We start from the raw sequence: 22,195 nt of genomic DNA on the forward strand, positions 1-22,195 counted from the left end.
TTTTGTCCATAAAAACGGTCGGGCGCCCTCTCGCGTTTCAGTCATGTTGGACCATTATTTTACGTGCACGTCACATAAACTCAAAAACTCCATCATCCATGCATGCACGGCCGGTCGGTGTCGATGTCGTCGCGGTCGGTCCCCTGTGTCTGACACGTCTTATTAGTTTAGTTAGTTTTCGAAACTACACAGCTAGAACAGGTTGTAGAGGTAAGTACCTGTTTAAAAGTTCCCCAATTACGTTAAATACTCATTGACTTTTATTCCTCAAATTGTTCAAACCGAGTGTCCAGCCGGCCATTTTTTGACCACTCTCTCTGGGTGGGAGTCTGTCCTGCGTCCATGCTCCAGTCTTTTCCAACTAACTTTTGTAATCGTACTCGTCGGCCGCATTCTGCTGGTAAAAAATGGTAAACTATCTAAATCATGGTCTTTCCCAAAAATCTATCCACCTTTGAAAATAAAAAATATATGATTCTGGGGTAAACAAAGTTTTATGAATGGCTTATGGACTCAACTTTCATTTGACACCAAAAAGTCTGAAAATAACTCAGGATTGGATGAGCACTGCATACTCCTCCTACATGTCCTACCTAGAACTATTTCGGTTTCATTCTGCTAGCGTCTCCCGTTACAGGAGACGATAGCGGAACGAAACCAAAATAGTTATACGAGCAAGCACTGCACTGCTTACTTTTGTAAATGTAAGGGTATGAAAATTAGCTTTACATCCAAACTTGTGGATCCTGCTGATTAAACCAACGTCAACGCAAACGGTATGAAAATTAGGCTGCGGGGGAATTAGCATTCAATTTGTGAGGCTAGGTAGGCCCAAGTCCTTTTTGGAGCATTCAAAGCTAACTCCAATCCAAGATGTCGACTACTTTCAGTGAGCAGTGCTCACCCAATCGTGAACTATTTTAAGACTTTTGGGCTGAAGTTGAATCCATAAGCATGTTAACCTTTTCCCAATCATATATTTTTTATTCGGCGGCCATTTCAAAAGTGTTAATGTTTTTTTTAGACACAAGGTTTAGGCTAAAATTCCGTATATTGGGTCGTTACTTTATTTCCCCTACGCAGTTTAACTGCAGGTCTATTAAGTCAAGAATGTATTCCATATTATTATTTACCTTCTTTGTTCAACTTCAAACTGTTATAACTAGCCACATACCTCCAATTGTCCTGGTCAATTGTCTTAGTGTCTAATTTATTAAACTTAGGCTTAACTTTTTGTTTTACTCTGTTCAGAACCTTGATGTCCAGCTGGAGAAAAAGCAAAAGTACTCTTTGGAATTATTGTACAAATTGGAATTATTGCAAAACTTTGGTGGTTGGAGTCTTCACTTTGTGAAGATACGTGAGCAGTGATTGCTCTGACCACGTGAAGGAACTCTACAGCTCAGTCAATTTATCTAGAAAGTGAGTGTTTCCTTTTCACTCTACTTTGGTAACCTGGCTGGTAGCTGTGTTAAGGTGTACACAGAAGCTCATTTCACCAACTGCTGACACTTCATTTATTGCTATTCACGGACTATTCATCGCCACCAACGTCGAACTAAAGAAAGCAGGGGTTGGATCTCATAACCTTGGCTTATACACGACTATACAGTGGTTACCAGCTGGTACCCTGCTCTCAAAACAACGAGCGCTAGAGAGCTACAGCCTTGATCTTATGGGTACTCGAGCAATTTACAGCGCCTTTCCTGTGTGGCTGGCGGCCGTAGACAGATCCCTGTAACTAGCGGCGTATCATCCTCCACAGACAGACGGAAATTATTAATATAAGACGTGGCTCCGGCTAAACCAGCTGGGCCTATACCTTGTGCCAGAGTGTACGTGTACACAACTACCTGACTGCTAAAAGCTGGAGGGATCAGTAGTGTATTTGGATGGGTGCCATGGCGGACTTGAATGAGAGGCTCATCTCAGGTTTTCTTGACCATGTGATTGACACTAGAATAGTAAAGGTAAGAGGTTTCTTGTATCCCAACTTCTTCCTTTTAAGTCCCTCTTCCCTAGTTCCCAGTCCCCCCTCCCCCTTCGTAGTCCCCTTTCCCATTCTTCTTATTTTGTTGTTATTGTTTTTTATATAAAAGTTACTTGTAACACATTATTAAAGGAACACGTTGCCTTGGATCGGACGAGTTGGTCTATGAAAAGCGTTTGAAACCGTTTGTTATGAAATGCACATGGTTAGAAAGTTGTTTTAAAAGTAGAATATAATGATCCACACAAGTATCACTCAAAATTGTACGGTTTTCTTTTTATGTCGCGAACTAACACGGTCGGCCATTTATGGGAGTAAAAGTTTTGACTCCCATAAATGGCCGTCGTGTTTGTCGACGAGGTAAAATGAAAACCACGCAATTTTGAGGCATATTTGTGTAGATCATTGTATTCTACTTTTAAAACATCTTTCTAACCATATCGATTTTATAACAAACGGATACAGGACGCTTTTCATAGACCAACTCGACCGATCCAAGGCAACGTGTTCCTTTAACACTGACATGGACATTGCATTGATTTGAAGTCTGTATCCTGTTTATCAGAATCAAACTGCAAATTGTATCTTGAAGATGTTACCATGCCTTCAATTTCAATCTTGAAGGGGCAAACAATTTTCCTCTGACCAGTATGTAAGGGTCTTTTTTTTTTAATTATGAGGAAAGTTAAAATTTGTGCGGGAACTTTTTTAAGGGCACCACGGCAAAAGCACAAGGCCTGTGTTACAATCACAGTCTCTGTATTTTTCTGCATAGACCTAGTCACACAAGATTTCACATTGAGACAACATTGTGGACACAATGTACATCCAAGGAGATGACAGTGAATTATTTATAAAGTGTAAGATGACAGTGTTCACAGAGTAAATGTTTGATACAGGAGAACATTGTACAAAACAATGTTTTTTACATGTCACTTGTGGGCAGATTTTCTTTTAAAGCCATTGGACCCTTTCGGTAAACAGTATTGTCCAAGGCCCACACTTCGTGTATCAAACTTCTATATCAAATAACAAACCTGTGAAAATTTAGGCTCAATCGGTCATCGGAGTCGGGAGAACATAACGGGAAAACCCACCCTTGTATTCGCGCGTTTCTTCGTGTCATGACAGTATTTAAAATAAATCCGTAATTCTCGCTAACGAGAATTTATATTCTTTTACTGTTTTCTCAAAAAGTAAAGTCTTTCACCACTACCTTCTGTAAACCCTGTAAGTTATTTGTAAATGTGTGAACTTTTAATGGCTTTAATGTACTTCAAATACACAATATGTAGGCCTAATGTATTGCAAACTATGTAGGCCAGGTATATGTTCACTGTATACACTGCTTTATGAAAAGTACCGACAGTGCACAGTAGCTGGATAGATAAACCTGTACAAAGTTCAACATGTGGGATTCATTTTAATCTGCAAGTACAAAGTACAGGTCCTGTTGGGGAAACAACGCCTGATTCCACCAATTTGAAGCTGCTTCACGTGCAAAATTAGATCGACCCCCCCCAAAAAAAGACATAATAAAAAAACAATTTAGGGTGGGGGAAGGGGAAATGGGTTTGGCTGTACAAGGTACACGTATGCCACTTTATTGTACAAGTCTTTTTTTATACCACAGATTTAGCCTTGGGTGTTTTAAGGGAATTTTTGTGCATGATTTATACTGTGCAGTTAATGTATTAGCAACCTCTATTGGGAATTGTGGATTTCTGCAAAGTGTATGAACATCGGACCTTTTAAATTTATAAGCCTGATGGGCTGGGGGAAATTAATGATGACATCTATTGGCGTGTTACAATTATCGTTATACGGCCACATTCTGTTAGTGATTGGACTCAGGAAACACACGGATTATGGGCGGCGTTTTCCTTTAAACCTCTTGCAGGTTTCACCTACGTGGATGTTTGCATGCTCATGATAAACAATGTGCACTTATTAGTCTCCTTCCAATGTTTCGAATGCATGACCTGATTATTCGGGGGCAAACGTCTAAGCTGTCAAGATGAGGGGGAAGCCAGTGATTTCCCTGCTCAGAGTTAGTTAATGAGGGCTCACGTGGCAAATAATTGTTTTTTTCCATGTTCAAGTGATGGCTCTCTTTCTTATGGCAACAGGTTGATCATTTTAGGAATGTGGGTTGTACACTGCTGTAAGCTACAATGTTTGTAGGCGTAATGTTCCTGTAAGGTCAAGGCAGTTTTTCCTTGGTAAAGGGCTCTTCTTCAACACGTTCAATGACAAAAAATTCACTTTGTACTTCAAGGGGAACCAAGGCAATGACTACAATAGGAGCATGAAGGCAATTTGAAAGTATCGGGCCTGAATGTGCTTTTTGTATTGTGTGCCCAGTGGGTTGTACACCGCTGTACAAATGTAGCTTTAAAGTAGACCTGTGTAATGTTCCTGTAAGGTCAAGGCAGTTTTTCTTTAGTTGAGGTCACTTCTATGGCGGAAATTTATTTTTGTATATAAATTGAAACAGATCATAGGGCAACTAGGCAATGACGAGCACAGGAAATAAAAAGGCCTGAATCTCCTTTGTACCATGCGCAGGCCTCGAAATAATCCCTGGACTCAAAGCAATTGCCATGGTGCCCTTTGCTTTTGCTGTGGTGACCTACATGTAGCTGCAAAGTTCCAATACAAAATTACATAGAAGTGCCCCTGCTGTGACCCTTCAGGACCCTAATTCAAGGCTCGTGTGCATTTGTTTTGTTTTCAAGAGTGGAATATTCCTCCATGATAAAACAAAACATTATCTGTTAAGTTAAATTTGTTCTTTTAATTTAATTTTTTTTTTAATCAGAAATTGTACATTTACTTTATAAATGTGTCTAAACTTGAAATGAAAACATATTTCCACAGACATTGTACATATTTTCCAAAACCACTGGAATATTCCGAAACAACTTTTCTGACCCATAATTAATGCGGTGGATAATACACAATAGGCGCTACATGTACGTAGAGACATATTTGTTGCATTACTGTGTACGACCTTTGCTTTGTGGTAGTGTTTTATTATCGTGTGTGTAGTCACATGTAAAGGTTTCTTAAAAAGTGAACAGGAAACCTGAAAAAAAAAACTGCAAACCACTTCCCTAAAGCATTTTTCAAGCATTATTAAAAAGTTATATAATTATAATTGTTATTATTTATTGCTCCACAACATTACAAAGTTTAAAGAAAAAACCAATGCAGGGCAAAATCAAAGAACTATATTTAAAACCAAAACAGAAACAACAATGCAAGAAACGACTTAAAATAATGACAGGAGGGAAAGTAAATAGATCATGATTTGAAGGAGGTCTGGTTCAAATCTATTTGGAAAGTTATACGTGTAGCCTACTTGTACAGTAGGCCTTTGAAAGTCTACTACTTGTATCAAGAGCCATCTGATACTTTTATAACAAAAGCTTCAAATGTGTAAAAAAATCCACAAAGTATTATAATGTTGGAAGGGAAACTGACTAGATAAATGTTTAGAATTTGGGTGGTTGAACAAAACAAAGTTTATCGGGACTTGAACCAACGACCTTCGGATTAACGTGCTTGTGCTGGCTTTTTCAAATCAATTTCAAAGTTGTATTTTTTTTTTCGAAGGGAGTGAGGACTAAAGGGAGTTGGGGAAGTAACAATATTTGTTTGTTTGATTGCTTATACTAACTAACTATACATTAACTTCATACACTGTGTATAATTTCCTCTTCGCTGCTTCATGCCTCTAATACATGTAATTCATGTTTCTAGTACAATTTGTACACCCATGGTAAAGGTTTATCAGCGGGCGGCAGATTGTGAAAAGTTGGCCCAGAAAGTGTCTAAAGCTGGTGATAATGACACCGGCTTAGAAAGTTATTGCACCATAATCCAGTCCATAGCCTGAATATAGAAACACCCTTTTCCTTTGAATTACTGTTTCGTCGGGAAGGCCCCCCCCCCCCCCCTCCACTCAAGCAAGACATTACGCCACCATGTCCATCAATTAATGTATGGGGGCAAGCTGGCCTAAAGCGCTCGCCTCTCACCCTGGTTCGATACCCGGCCAGGGCCATGTGAGTTGAGTTGTGCGTTGATTCTCTGCTGTCCTCCGTCAGGAAAAAATGGGTTGATGTGTCTGGCACCCAAGGTCGATGCCTGCCTTGCGAACATGTTGTAGCCGCGTCCTTTGCAATACAGCTTCTACATTCATGTGGGCAAGTAAGGATGATTAGCTTCCCCAATTATTTTTATGATAATCCGCAATGCCAGTTAAAACACAAGCCAAAATGTGCTCCAAGTAGTCTGGCTGGCTAGTTTATGGTAAAAAGCATCCTTGTTTCATTTGAGAAACAGGCTGATAAGCGATCAAGGTGAAGGACTATGGAAATGACAAATCAAACTGGTCCTGCTGGACAGTCACTAAACAAGTTCAAGGGCAAAACCTGCTTTGTCAGGTGAAAACAATCTTGCTCTAAAAGAATAAATCATCATGAGACTGATTATAATTTATAAACAAAGAACCTTTATCCTATGTGTGCTTGTATGACATTTAAAGGCTATCGATACACTTTAAATTAAATCATTGTAATTTTTTATTTTTTTCTCCTCAAATTAGAATTTGAGATTGAAAACTAGGACAGGCAGCACAATGTTTGCTACCCACCATGCCATTCACCACTAGCACTACAGCCTGATAATTGTCAGAGCAAGGATAGTCCTAGACACTGTACGCTTCAAATGTACATAAATTTCCCCTTTGTCCAGGAATACAATTATTAGACTGTTTGTAGTATGTAAATGGATAGAAACTAAGGCCCAATGGAATTGAGACAGACACAACAAAACCCAAAACAGGAACTGGTATTTTTCATTTATGAATATTTACTTCTGTATACATGTAGGCCTTCATCATAACTTGTAATTTTATTATTTCTCATTGAATTGTGTTTACATGCGATACATTTTTAAATAGCAAAAAGTGCACAAAGTTTAGTTCAGGCTTCTCAGTTGTTTACTATGCATGTTTTGTTTAGCAGTTCACATGTTTTACACATGGCGTAATAATGAACATTGTGAAGAACTCTGCCATGCCCACTTTAGAGACCTGTCCCTTCTCAATTTCAAGTCAGATTCCAAAATAATAGAGACATCCTTGCTCTATAATGGCTGTTCCTCACCCTTGTACGTAAACCCATAAACCCATGAGCCATGCATGAGCCAATGATCTTGTGTACTCTGAAGTTCATGGTTTACAATAAAGTAATTGTTAACCACAGGCTGGTTGGCACCACTGTTTATCTTTAATTTAATTAATCACGAGGATCATTCACTATATATTGTACATGTTCCGTCTCAACTTGAAAAATCGTCCCAACTATAGTTAGGGACTACATGTAGTTATTCCAACTTGAATGTTCACAAGTTGGGGCGTCCCAACTGTAGTTCGGGCAGTTGTTATTGTACAGGGTACCAGTGGAGCAAGCTGGGGATCTCTGAATTTGCCTTGTGCATATATGTAGTGGGAGTATGGAGTTAGGGATTTTTTGATACATAATATAGCAAAATCCTAGAAAATTAACATTTTTACAGATCAAACTATTATGAATTAACAAATTGTTTGTTGAGTTTTATGTGTTATCTTCAAGAGTTCTCTTTTGTTCTTATAACCATTAAAAGTATAGTTTTTCAGAGGAAATAGGTTTGAGGCTATCCTGTGGGCGATCCCAATCTCAGTTGGGACGCCCCAACTGTAACACTGGAGTTAGGACCTGTCCAAACCATAGTTGGGACGATTGTAAAGTTGGGACGAAACATGATCTCATTGGAGAAACGTAGTGATTTGATGCGCTGCTCAGTTCCCCCACTCGCCTCACCCTTCATAATGCAGCATGGATAGCTCAAATTGACACGGCAGGATATCTCATTAAGTAAAACATGGGCTCGTTTCAGCTGATAGTCTCCCGTTGGCAAGGGTGGGTTCCGGGGCACATGGGGCGACTAAAACGTGCTTTGTAAATCCGACTAGGAGCCTCACCCCTTTCAGTTAAAGTTATATCCCTGATCAGGACCATGTGGACCTTGATGAAATCCGGCTGGGCAGTATTCTTAAAATACACGTATTAAACTGCACACAAAATCGGCTCATGATACACTACTGTATAAGTTGGCATTGCATGCAGGGGACATCCGGGCCGACGGGGTGTTCAAAAACTAACCCAATTCAAAACAGAGTGTCCAGAAACTGTCCAAAACAAACACTGTCCCAATTCAAAACAGAATGTCATAAAACTAACAACACTGTCCAAATTCAGTACACCCCGTACATATTGTCTTAAAACTGTTTAAAACAACACTGCCCCAAATTCAAAACGGGGTGTCTCTAACCTGTAAACAGGTAAATTGTAAAAATGTGTATTTGCAAAAACGGGTGTCCAAAAGCTGTCTAAATTCAAAATAAGGTGCCCCAAATTTGTATAAATTAAAAACAGGGTGTCCAAATACTGTATTTAAAGGAGGCAGATGTATTAAAGACACTGGACACTATTGGTCATTGTCAAGGAACAGTCTTCTCACTTGGTGTATCTCAACATTGTAGGCTATACATGTAGATGCACAAAATAACAAACCTGTGAAAATGTTCAATTCAATTGGTCGTCAAAGTTGCAAGATAATAATGGAAGAAAAAACACCCTTGTCACATGAAGTTGTGTGCTTTCAGATGCTTGATTTCAGGACTTCAAAATCTAATTCCGAGGTCTTGAAACCAAATTCAAATATTTTAGTGAAAAACTACTTCTTTCTCAAAAACTACGCTACTTCAAAGGGAGGCGTTTCTCACAATGTTTTATACTGTCAACAGCTCTCCATTCTTTGTTACCTAGTAAGTTTTTATTTTGAGTAATTACCAATAGTGTCCACTGCCTTTAAAAAGTGTTTTAAAGGATGCGATTCAGAAGAGGAAGCTGGTAATTATTTTGTGTGGGTGTTTATGGTGAACGTGTGTGGAGTGGGGGACAGAAATATAATTGAGTCTATGTACATGTATATTAGAACATGCCAGTGCTATTTAATTCCTGTGACATGCTTGCTTGCTTAGAAATAAATGCAAGAAAAGAATTGTTATTCTTGCGAAGTGTTGTTTCTGTAGTGGTGGTAGTGGACAGTGTACAGAAATTTAGTGGTTATTGAAATGTCATACATGTAAATAATTTTTTTAAAGCCACACTTCGGTACAGAAAAGAAAAGAAAAAAAGTTCACAGATTTACAAATAACTTACACTTACAGGGTTTACAGAAGGTAATGGTGAAAGACTTCTCTTAAAATATCATTCCATGAATGCTTTATTTTTGAGTAAACATTAAAACAATATCAATTCTCGATCATAGCAACAATTACAAATTTATTTTGAACACATGTCATGACATCAGGGAAACGTGCAGAAGCAAGGGTGGGTTTTCCCGTTATTTTCTCCCGACTCCAATGACCGATTGAGCCTAAATTTTCACAGGTTTGTTATTTTATATATAAAGAAGTTGTGATACACGAAGTGTGGGCCTTGGACTGTTTACCGAAAGTGTCCAATGGCTTTAACCCAATTTCCAGACAGTTTCTATAGAAACTGCCTCAAAATTGGAATGTGTACTTGTGCTTATACAGAACGCACTTTAATGTTAAATTTTCATCTGGGATAAAGAATATTTATTTTGGTTGTACCAATGTACACTGATGTGTGTAATACATAGCATTGTATACTTGGTATTTTCGTGAGTTCTGTGGGAAAAAAAATCACACTCGGGCATTATACTTGGGTGGGGTTTGAACCAACAACCTTTGTTATTCTAGAGCAGTGTCAGATCAACCAACAACCTTTGTATTTCTAGAGCAGTGTCATATCAACCAACAACCTTTGTTATTCTAGAGCAGTGTCAGATCAACCAACAACCTTTGTATTTCTAGAGCAGTGTCAGATCAACCAACAACCTTTGTATTTCTAGAGCAGTGTCATATCAACCAACAACCTTTGTAATTCTAGAGCAGTGTCATATCAACCAACAACCTTTGTAATTCTGAGAATAAAAAGTGTTATATTATGGGTGATTTCAATATCAATCTACTTCAGTATGATACTGATAATACTGTACAAAACTTTATTAATGTTCTTTCTTCTCAATCGCTTTATCCCACCATAAGCAAACCAACTAGAATCACAGGTTATAGTGCAACCTTAATTGATAATATACTAACAAATGATTTTCTAAACCATTCTGCTGGTATTTTAGTTACTGACATAAGTGACCACTTACCTGTATTTCTTATTATTGATCAATTTAAAGAAAAAAATCAGGTTGAACGTAAATATGTCAGTCGTGATTTTAACACGAATAACGTAAACAGTTTTAATGATGATCTAAATGAGACTGATTGGAAATTTTTAAAGTCTCCAAATGATATTCATGAAATATACAATATTTTCCTGAAGCATGTACAAACGTTGTATAACAAACATTTCCCTGTGCAAGAAATCAAATGCCGTTATGATAAATATAAGTCTCCGTGGCTATCAGATAGTATTTATAAATCCATAAGAAGGAGAAATTACTTGTATAAAAAATTTCTTAAAAACCCTACATTAGAAAATAAATCTTGTTATACTGTATACAAAAACAAGTTACATTCTTTAATCAGAATATCAAAGAAAACTTACTTAAATACAAAATTTAATAAAGAAAAAGGCAATGTGAAAGGTACATGGAAGCTAATTAATTCATTATTAAATAAGAATAAGCAAAAACCAAACCCCTCGTGTTTTATTCAGGATGACATGAGAATAGATGATAACAAAGACATTGCTGATACATTTAATGATTACTTTGTTAATATTGGCATCAGGCTTGCTAGTAACCTCCCATTGTGTAATACAGCGTTTGAATCCTTTCTGAATGACAGATGTTCACATTCTCTTTTCTTAACGCCTTTTACGCAAGAGGAAGTAGTGGATATTCTTAACAAAATTCCTCATGGTAAGGCGTCGGGCTGTGACAGTTTAAGTTCTTTTGTTATTAAACAGGCTAGGTATTCATTAGCGAAGCCATTAGCCGAGCTGTTCAATATGTCTTTTGCGTTAGGAATTTTTCCTGACGGGTTAAAAATAGGCAAAGTTACTCCAATACATAAAAAGGGCCAGAAGCATGATATTGAAAACTATAGACCCTTCACAGTAGTATCTATATTCTCAAAAACTTTTGAAAAGTTAATTTATTCTAGATTAAACTCTTTTATAAACAAAAACAATATTTTGTCTGAATCCCAATTTGGATTTAGAGAAAATCGCTCAACTGACCTAGCAATTTCTTATGTAGTTAATAAATTATCACAAGCTATTGATGACAAGAACATCTCTATTGGTATATTTTTGGATTTGTCCAAGGCTTTCGACACAGTTAATCATGAAATTTTGCTTCGTAAATTAGAACATTACGGTATCCGTGGAATAGCCTTGGACTTGTTCAAGAGTTACTTATCAAATAGAAAACAATTTGTTTCATATAATGCCGTCAATTCTATTGATCAACCTATTTTTTGTGGTGTTCCACAAGGTTCCGTGTTAGGTCCCTTGCTTTTTATTATTTACATCAATGACATCTGTAACTCATCTGATATTATTTCATTTTGCTTATTTGCAGATGACACAAGTTTATTGTACAGTCATAATAATGTAGATGCCGCAATTCAGAACCTTAACTTGGAACTTTAAAAAATAAGTACTTGGCTTTTAGCAAATAAGTTGTGTATTAATGTACTAAAATCTAACTATGTTTTATTTTGTGCAAATCAATATAAATACACTCAATCTATTCCCTTAGTTCTAAATGGTATCAACTGAAAGTCACGAAATTCTTAGGTATATATATTGATGAACATTTAACTTGGAAAAATCATATCAAAGATGTATCAATTAAAATATCTAAACATATAGGTATAATGAATCGCTTAAAGTTTTTCCTACCTAGTAATATCTTATTGACCATCTATAATTCTTTTGTTCTGCCGTATTTAAACTATTGCATTCTCATTTGGGGGTGTTCTTCAACTCAGTGTAACAAACTATTTACTTTACAAAAGCAGGCTGTTCGAATCATTTCTAATGCTGGTTATCGTGATCATTCAGCTCCACTTTTTGAACAATTTAAACTTCTAAAATTAAATGATCTTTATCGCCTTAACTTAGGTAAGTTTATGTATAAATACAACCATAATGCATTACCCTCTTGTTTTAACTCTTTCTTTACCTTAACTTCAAATATTCATTCGTATGATACTCGAAGTACTCGTAAGAAAAATCTTTATGTCCATTTCAACAAAACATCTTTATTTAGAAATAGTCTTGTCCAACGTGGTACTACATATTGGAATAGTCTCAGTGATTCACTTAAATCTGCACTTACTTTGTCAAAATTTGCAAAAAAATTAAAAGCAGTCCTTAATTCTTAGTTAAAGTTATGATATATTTTCCGGATGATGTTTGTCTTTGTACCCATACATGTACATGTTTTGTATGTAAGTCAGTGTTGTGGTAGTCTGTTGGTGTATTTGTTTGTTTTGTTCGTTTTTTGTCTGTCCGTAGGTACGGGAACAAAAGCCTGGCTTCACCCTATGCCTAGATGTTGTCCTGTTTGTCATTATCTACTCAACTTCGGTGTAAATTGTTATTGTTTTACTTCATCTGTGGTTTGTCATTATTTACTCATTACCATGTATATTAACTTTAATGATGTACACAAATGTAACTTTATGGCAACATTGAAATAAATGTATTGAAATGAATGAATTCTAGAGCAGTGTCATGTCAACTACATGTAAACCACCAAGTTTGCCGAGCAGCTAGAGGCAGTGCGAAGACTATGTTTTAGCATCGGGTAGTGCAACCAACAGAACACACTGTTCATTCATTCTTTTAAAAAGCCTGACCCTTTAGCCCTTGTGTAAGTTTAGTTCTTACACCACACATACAATCGCCTTAGTTGCCTCAGGGAAGTATCAGGCCTGGACTTAAGTCGCCTGAGATCCCACACAGAAACTACTCAAGCCTGAGCACAATGTCCATTTGGTTACCAAACCTAGTTTTCCGCAGACATTTAGCCAATACCCTCAATAGGCTTTCAATAGATGGCTTTTCAGTGGTGGTCAAATAACATACATAAAGAAAGATTTGAAATGCCAAAATACCCATGGAGTCTCATTGCAGTTGCATTAAACTTTCAAGTAGGGAGTCGTTTCTCACAATGTTTTATACTATCAACAGCACTCCATTACTTGTTACAAGTAAGGTTTTATAACCCCCTGCTGCTCGTAAAAGTTAAACCAGTTTGGGTCTAACTTAGTACGCTGTCTGAACATACCCTATATTTGTTTATTTACTTCGAGCTAAGTTAGTAACTCCTGTTTATGCATGTAATTTGTAGCTACTTTATTAACTGTAAATTTGTTCCACTGTTCTTTGTAGAGATGGGCTGTGCTGGAAAAGTCGGCAGATGGTGGTAAGTTTCAAAGTACTAGATTTATTGCAGATTCATTTAATTTGATTTGTTTTCATTTATTGTGGTGGTTGTAAAGCCAAGGACTCTCTGAAAAGCATTCACTGTAGTAGCCAAGAACTATGATCTTCAGAGGGATCCGTTTCTTACAATGTTTTATACTATAAACAGCTCTCCGTTGCTCGTTACCCATTAAGTTTTTATGCTTACATTTGTTTTGAGTTATTAAATTACCAATAGTGTCCAGTGCCTTTAATACTTGTTGTGTATTTTTAATGCAAGGAATGCAAACAAGATTTTCTCATTCCTGATTCTTCATCCCTCAATTTTGTTTTTGTATTTATTTTTTTAGATTCCTTGACTCTGCGCCTCTTCAGGGACGACAAAGAGGCCAATGAGAAAAACACCTATGTACTAAGCAAGGAGAACTTCATCGGGACGGAGCGAGGTTCCGTCAGGCAGCACAACAAGAAGTCGCCCGCCCGCTACTGGGCGATCATCACCATCCAGAACCCCACGCTGCTCTTCCAGCACAGCCACAACAACGGTGCAAAAACAGTGTCCATCTTTGAGAAGTGGGATAAGAAAGTGAAAGATTTCTGGAAGCATCGTAAGTGATTGACTTGGCCTTGAATGAGCATCCTTACAGGGCCCAATTTCATGGCTCTGCTTGTACCTTAAGCAAAGAATCAGCACATTCGGAAGCTAGGAATTCTGTGCTTACATGTATGTCAAGCCTGTTTCACAGGTTAGCAGGGAATTTTGGCTTGTGCCTGTGCATACATACTCCACAATACTAGGCATTCTACGCTTACACTCTTACAAGCAAGGAATGGTGATCGCAAGCGCAGAATTCGGTGGTAAGCAGAGCCATGAAATTGAGCCATGATCATTTTCCTGGTAGAACTCAAGCTAACTAGTGCCTTATTTTCTCTACTCCCCACCAGAGAGTTGGTTGGTGAAACCTTTAGAGGGTGCCAACAGCTTCACCAAGGAGGACGGTCTGACACTACACATCAATTGGGCCAGTGTATGCTTGGCCTACCTCAACCCCCCTAGACACTACCTGCGCTGGTGCTTGGACACCATCCAGCACATCTCCTATGAAAACACCAAACTTTGTTTCAACGTCATGAAGGATAACAACAATAGTGGTGAGTGTTTTTATGGAACACAGTACAGTATCTACAGACCTTTATCATGGGGCACTCATCTTGATTTTTTCCCCCTTCCAATCAATGTAATCAAACTGAAGCTTGAAGGAGAAATAGTCTGGTTCCTTTTTGTACAAAGATTATTAATAACCATTACTGTTTATTGGATACAAGGAACATGACAGAGATGGTGGCAGCATGATAGAGGTCTGTAAGAGCAAGATTTAGGATTGAAAGTTTTTGTGATGATGACGTATTTAGAGTCTGTAGTGTTTGTAGTGGCTCCTGGTTGTAGTGACACAGGGTGTAATGTTGCCAGATGAAATGATCTAACCAAAGCCATAGCGATAAAGGTACACAAAGTCTATGGACTGTTGCACTGACAAGACTATTTTGTTGAGGGATATTGCATCTCTTGATTCTAACAATTAAAAATTGTTTTCAGGTTACTACGAGGTGAAAGCTGAAAAGGAACGCTTTGCTGCCAAGATTAAAGAAGTCGTGGAAAATCTACGCTCTCGTTACTTGGGTCAGAGTTACATTTGTCCGAACGGTAAGAATTAGACCTTGTCCAAAACGGCAACCTCAGCTACGGCTAGATTGCGCGCATCTGCCTATTCTTCAACACTGTCAAACGCTCTGATCTAGCCATAGGTGTAGCCGAAGTTGGCGTTTAGTCTGTTGAAAACAGCTCTGTCAATTTCACTAAAAATCTACCTAACTTAGTATCAAGCTTAGACGTTGGGACGCTTTGAACTAATCCTTCGTTAGGATAGGTTACTCGTCCTAAGTCGAAATCGGCTGCTGGGCTTCCATCTTTATCTGTTACCTGTTAGTATTAAATTTATTGAACATTTGTCTTGAAAAATTATTTGAATGCCCGGTCTCTGTTTCTAACCTGATGTTTGTTACAATGTGCCTCCTAGATAACCAGAAGGTACCGCCGGATGGTTCTACCTCGGTGTGCAGTGATCCTACTACGATGACGAGCTCCAGCTGTAAATCGGAATGGACCTCTCAGAATATGCCAGCTGATCAAACACCCAGTGAGAATATGTACACTTACCATCCGCATCTGCGGTTGCCCGGGGAAACATGTCGGTGCGAAGAAGCCCCAACCTGTAAACTGGAAACACAGAAAGGCGATTGTGGTACTGCCATGAGGAAGATGTCAGATCCCAAGTTCCTCAGTGTCCCCGCGATAAAAATTGTTCCTGTTTCTCCTGAAACAGACTCCAGGCGAGAGTTTGAGTTCCGCCACAAACAAAGTCCTTGCATTCCACCACGGACTACTTCATATGTCTTGCCAGGGCAGGGAAATCCCACATGGACTGAGAGTAAGGCCGGCACCAGAATGAAGAAAGGCATGTCTGCCTCCACGAGTATACTACACGAAATTCATTCAGAGCAAGTCTTTGAGCCATCCAGGGACTCACCAACTAGTACTGGCGGGAGAGCCTTGCCGCCCATTCCAAAGAAACCAGACTGTCCGGAAGTCACATCTGCAGTACAACTACCGCTGCCAAAACCACCGGTTACGCTGATCTCGCCTGGCAATATGGAAAAGGCAAGCAGGGTGATGAAGCCAACTGATGATTGTGACTCTTGCGGAGGCTCTATGACCAGCATTCTGTCACAAACCAGTGACGTGACGTCAATGGACATGACGCAGAGCTTGTCGTCGCTGTCGTCGGAAGAAGAGCGGGGAAGATGTTCCTCGGTGGAATCAAGGAAGACGAGCCCCACTCGGACGAGCGTCCAGTCCCTCACTGGTTTCAGTCATCCTTCAAGCGATACGAAAACCCCGACCTACATTCGCTCGCATTCTGTTCCCGCTGAGCTGCCCAAGACCCACTCTGGCTTCACAGAGTTGGTCGAGCCGGAGTACATGTCCACAGAGTCTCTCAAGGAAGGGTACTTACATGTAAGAAGGATGGAGTCCTGTTCGGCTGAGAGTGAGTACATCAACCTGCCGTCTGAGCAGAGTCTTTATGTCAACCCTGGCTTAACGTTACCTCCCAATCCTTTACCACTGCCACCGAGGACAAAGCCCCCCGCACATCCAGGTTCAACCAGGTATGAAAGCCTCCTGATTTATATTGATTTGTTTGATTTGAATTCTTCGGACAATATGATAATAATAACAAGCAGAGGCCGTCCAGGGAAAAGTCAAAAGTTAAAAAGATGTGCCCTCCAAGACCTTGCTCATTTAAAAGATGAAAAATTCATATATCCTATACATAATACAGAAATTTAAAAATGTTAACTCTGTAAGCACTAGAATGACCTAAAACCTCTCTGACATTACACCCTATCCGCGATCGCAAGTGGGTTACATATTGACATGAATTGACAACTTCCAAATTTCCATTTTCACAAAGTCAGTGTTCTAAAGTTTTTTATTTCAGACTGATCTACTAGGTTTTGCAACTTTAGGAAAAGGCACTTTATAAATAGTGTTATTATTATTGTTAGTATTTGTTATTATTAAGTTCCACCCCTTCATAACAAAAGTCCAAGATGTTAAAAAAAAGGCACATTAACAAATATGTACAAGTTGAAGGACAGAACACATGTGTCATAGCCACATGGGCCAAGTTCTGTGTACACCAGTCACCAGTCATACATTGGTAAAAGTTTAACAATAAGCAATTTAACACATTTCGATGATGACTTATGTTGCCTCATTTTTGTTAACAATACAAATAGAATGGAATTCTTATATGGAGTCTGGCTGTTGCGCGCTGGTTTGATTCAATGAACATACATGTACAAACTATTTATGTATTTCTTTGTATTTTATTTTTGGATAGGACTGACCACTTCCATTCAGGATCTCAGAGCTGTGAATCAATGGTGAGTGATTTGTATCAAATGTTTAGTAAAGGCACTGGACACTATTGGTAATTGTCAAAGACCAGAAAGAAAAAACACCCTTGTCACTTGAAGTTGTGTGCTTTCAGATGCTTGATTTTGAGACCTCAAAATATAATTCTGAGGTCTCAAAATAAAATTTGTGGAAAATCATTTCTTTCTCAAAAACCACGTTACTTCAGAGTGAGCTGTTTCTCACAAAGTTTTATACTATCAACCTCTCCCCATTACTTGTTACCAAGTAAGGTTTTATGCTAATAATTATTTTGAGTAATTACCAATAGTGTCCACTAAATGAAGGGGATATGTACAGTGTTGCCACATTTTCAACAAAAAATATAAGCATTCCACAGGGACCCATTTGTAAATAGTATTACATTGAAATGAAGGCTGTCGAGAATGTGTGTGCTGATCCAACCAGACAATTTTTCTTCTTTTCCCACTCAACAACATTCTTTGCATAGAATAATCATTCAATTGTGGTTATTGTTAGCCAAGCTCAAGGTCGATTATTTGACTGCAGTGTGGTAGTCACAGGCTTATACAATGGCAGGGGCTGTCCCTAAATGGACAATGAAACTACTTGTACACAAGTGCTGAAGTCCTGTGCCAGTTTGTTATTTGCTGTGTGCGTATGTAAACAAATCGTCATTTACACATTACTGATGCTGTTCAGTCGGGTAGGTAAACAAACTAAAGCCCCTTTAACACAGAGTAAGTTAGTGAGGGTCCCTTACTAAATTGTAGCATGGTTGTAAAATGTTACCTCGTGTGAAAAGATGAAAATTTTTTAAGAAACAGGCATAACAACAAAACTTTTATTGCCCTTTTTGGCTAAAAAAATCGGGAGGGTCGGTCAGTTCTTTTGTTTTGTTTTACGTCTACGTCGTAGGAGAAAAAAAATCCACACATTTTTGGACAATCATATCCCCAAATGTTGGCCCTAAATATTACTTTTTCCAATAAAACCATTTTCATGAACTAGTGATTAGCGGTTCCGGCATTAAAGATCAACGTTTGCAATAAAATCATCACGATTCAACAATCGGTAACAACGCACAGAATTACGATCGGTAACAACTCACAGAACATTTATTTATCAATGAACTTTGCCCCGCATCGCGCATGCCCTCAATCGGCAAAAGTAATACATGTTTGAATATGCTTCAAGGCTGTACATTGCACCATTGTACAGTCGTGCGGCACACTGAGTGGCAATTCTTTTTCAGTGCGTGAATATGCGTGTTTTTTTTGAGTCTATAAACGGCCAATCACAGCGTGCGGACTGTTTCTGCACTTTTTGCATGCAGTGGGTATTTCCATGGTGTGGGCGACAGATGTGGCCGAGTGCATCGTCGTGTTTTAACATTTTGTTTACGATCGCTGAAAAAAACTGGCGGTTTCTGAAGGCTGGCCTCGATAACAGTGAAAAGATTTTTCATTCCATGAATTGGAATTACTATTAGAGAGGGGCAGGGCCCAGTTTTGTAAAGCTGTTTAGCAGAAAATATTGCTTTTAACAAATTTCTTTTGCCAAGCAAAAAATGAGTGGGGCAGCAGTCACAACAATGTCATCTTCATGGAATGTTTTTGCTTACCAAGTTTTTCCTGTGCTTAGCAGGTTTTTGTGCTTACAGGCGTTATGAAATTGGGCCGAGGTGGTTCTCAAATCATGTCAGGAACAAAATCCAGCCTGCAAAATTTGCAGTGGACACTACCATGCCGTTAATGTATGCTTCATGTTTGAAAGGGCAAGGGCACCATGGCATTTTCTCCTTGGTAAAGGGCACCCTTTGAGGAAAGTGTAAATTCCTACTGGAGCATTTCAAGGGCACCAAGGCAATGACCAAGGGGCACGGAGCCAATCGCCTTCATTGCCTCCATGAAGTATCAGTCTTGCATTACTTGTGTGTGTACATTGAACAGTAGTTACACATTCACACATTTTTAGAAGATAGACAAATCACAGCAGTGCGATTTACTTACTTCCTTATGGCATTGAAAATACTGTACATGTATGCCCAAGGTTGGACAGGAAATTCCGAAGCACTGAGGACCGACACTGTCACAAAAAGAAAAACAATGTGGTCATGTATGTTCTATGTACATGTACATGTGTACACAACCAAACCTCCGACTGCCAAGGAAAATTCACACACATATGAAAAATTGATTTGTGGCAAGAACAAGGAGCTGGCCTCTCATTAACTGGGGGAAAGGTTGTGTGAACTGAGAACAAGTTGTTGTCATTCCATGCATGGCAATAGAATGGGAACAAAAGTACAGCGAAGTGCTTTTTTACTGCTTGGTTGTCTAATGATAATTATACCAATTGGTAAACCTGTTACCTCTTCCACTCCCTGCCCTGTTACCCCTTCACATTACCCATCCTCCTATTATTTCCTCACTACACCCCCTCCCATGTTACCCCTCCCCATTACCTCATCCCTAAGGCTTTTATCTCCTCACCATTACCCCTCAGTTCCATATTACCCCACCCTAGTACCTCTTCCGCCTGTTACCCCACCTCTTCTTATCCCCTCCCCCTCTTGTGCCCCTCCCCAAATAACCCCCATCCATGTTACCCCCAACTCCCTCCACTGTTAACCCTCCCCTGTTACCCCTCCCCATTACCTCGTCCCCAAGGCTTTTATCTCCTCTCCATTACCCCTCCGTTTCCATGTTACCCCCCCCCCCCCCCCCCCGTTACCCCACTCTTTGTTATTCATCCCCTGTTACCCCAAACTCCCTCCCATGTTAACCCTCCCAGTTACCCAGTTCTGCTGTCCCCTCCCCCTTGCCCCCCCCCCTCTCTCCCGAGTTACCCCCTCCCTCTTTTCATCTGACAGCAGTCTGGTGCCGGTCTGTATAAATCCAGGTTGTATCCAATAATCCGCATCCGACTCTTAATTTCCCTGTGCAAAGCTGCCAGGCTTCCTCGGGGAAACCATTCAAACAAGGTGTGTTCCTGTATTGGACACTGTAAGGGATGTGTTTTCTTTTTTAAAGAGGGACCGGGGCAAGGGGGGGGGGAGTTACGGGGTACTTCAGCTTGCTTTAGTCAGTGCCGATCGATGTCAGTCAGGCATGTATGCTTCGTTTTCTATCATGGCAAGGGCACCAGGCAAGGGCACCAAGGCATTTTCTCCTTGGTAAAGGGCACCCTGTGAGGATATAGTAAACTTCTACTGGAGCATTTTTAGGGTAACAAGGCATTGACCAGGGTGCAAGGAGGCAATCGCCTTCAGTTTCTTCGTAAGTACATGTAGGCTATCAGGCCTGGTCTGTATTTAACAGTTGATACATGTTTGTTATTATAAAAGACATTTGATGGTTTGACTTGAAGAGACATTTACATGTAGTATCTTACTTCGATAGTAGTCTTAATTCCTTTTTCTAAAACAATGCTTGAAAATGAAATACATACAGTATACATGTAGGCTCATACGTATGTACCTTGGTTGTTCATTGAAACATGTATGTAAACTCTGCTTGTTTGCGTCTGGACAATGTATCCAGTTGAGTTTCCACCTCCCATAAAACTCCCTTTAGTGCAATCTCCCTAGAGGTGCTCAAAAGGATCCTTCCTCAGTCTAAAAAAGGAATTGAGCTGTATTATTAACGATGACTAAACGAAATAATTGACAAGTTACAGTTTTATGGGTGGCTTGTAGTGGCCAAGTAGCTACGAGCATTGGACTCAAACTCTGGTAATTCTGATCAGCAGAGTAGGTTCGAGTCGCACCTGGTCGGGCACTTTTGTCCTTGAGAAAGATACTAAAACCATATTTGCTTTGTCATGAAACATTTAAGCATTAATTGCTGTGTCCTTTGGATGGGATATTAAGCCATGTACATGTAGGTCATGTGGACTAGATTTGGTAGTGCCTGGCCTGTAAAAGAACCCAGCCGTCGATTACACCAACCTCTTCCTAACTTAGGTTTAATCTTAGGACTTTCGACGAGTCCCAGCCTTGATTAACCCTAAGTTGGATGAGTTACTTGTCCTACATGTAACTCCAGTTAAATCCTAGCGTTTCATTATCGGCTGCAGGACACTTACAGATGGAAGAGTAGGGCTTAACCCAGGTGTTTCTGGTTCCTGTTAAAGCCAACACCCTTGCATTGTTTACAGGGTTTCCTCAGGCTTGCGAGCTATACATTTACAGTGATTAAACTCACTTAAATGAGGCATCCTTGGTTTCATTACCAGAACAAATAAATAATAACAATCATAAATTTCAATTAAATTTATGTTTCCAAAACAGTTTATAGTATTCATGGTATTCTCAGTCCATAATTTGCCAAAATGTGCAATTGGATGTGACAGGTTTTCAGGAGAAAGTCAGAAGCACATAGTGTTTGGGCGAGCTTGGGTTTTGTCAAATTATTTACCTATTTTTACACCAAACTCTGGGGGGAACATTAGGGTTTAAAGTTTTCACCCCCGTATCCCTCAAGAAGGTGACGCCTATGGAAATTGACTATAATTGACCCATAAGCGGATTGCCCCTGGAGTGACCTAGCATTAGGTCCCTGGGAATCGGTTTTTGCAAACTCCCAGTCTTACTTTTTCAAATATATTTTGCAATTTTATTTTATCTTCAAGGCACTGGACACCTTTGGTAATTGTCAAAGACTAGTA

At 39.2% G+C, this 22,195-nt stretch overlaps 1 protein-coding gene across 1 annotated transcript in view; it reads left to right on the forward strand.

Moving 5' to 3' along the window:
- The first annotated feature begins 97 nt into the window (after nucleotides 1-97).
- The window catches only part of LOC139944244 (uncharacterized), a 34,411-nt gene continuing 12,313 nt past the window's right edge, over nucleotides 98-22,195 (forward strand). The window contains exons 1-8 of the mRNA XM_071941219.1: nucleotides 98-210; nucleotides 1,252-1,970; nucleotides 13,492-13,525; nucleotides 13,875-14,132; nucleotides 14,470-14,676; nucleotides 15,122-15,229; nucleotides 15,603-16,752; nucleotides 17,490-17,532. Of these exons, the coding sequence (XP_071797320.1) occupies nucleotides 1,893-1,970; nucleotides 13,492-13,525; nucleotides 13,875-14,132; nucleotides 14,470-14,676; nucleotides 15,122-15,229; nucleotides 15,603-16,752; nucleotides 17,490-17,532 (1,878 nt within the window). The 5' untranslated portion in view covers nucleotides 98-210; nucleotides 1,252-1,892. The remainder of the gene's footprint in view (nucleotides 211-1,251; nucleotides 1,971-13,491; nucleotides 13,526-13,874; nucleotides 14,133-14,469; nucleotides 14,677-15,121; nucleotides 15,230-15,602; nucleotides 16,753-17,489; nucleotides 17,533-22,195) is intronic.

This window comes from Asterias amurensis, chromosome 11 (genome assembly GCF_032118995.1).
Source record: "Asterias amurensis chromosome 11, ASM3211899v1".
NCBI classification, from domain to species: domain Eukaryota; kingdom Metazoa; phylum Echinodermata; class Asteroidea; order Forcipulatida; family Asteriidae; genus Asterias; species Asterias amurensis.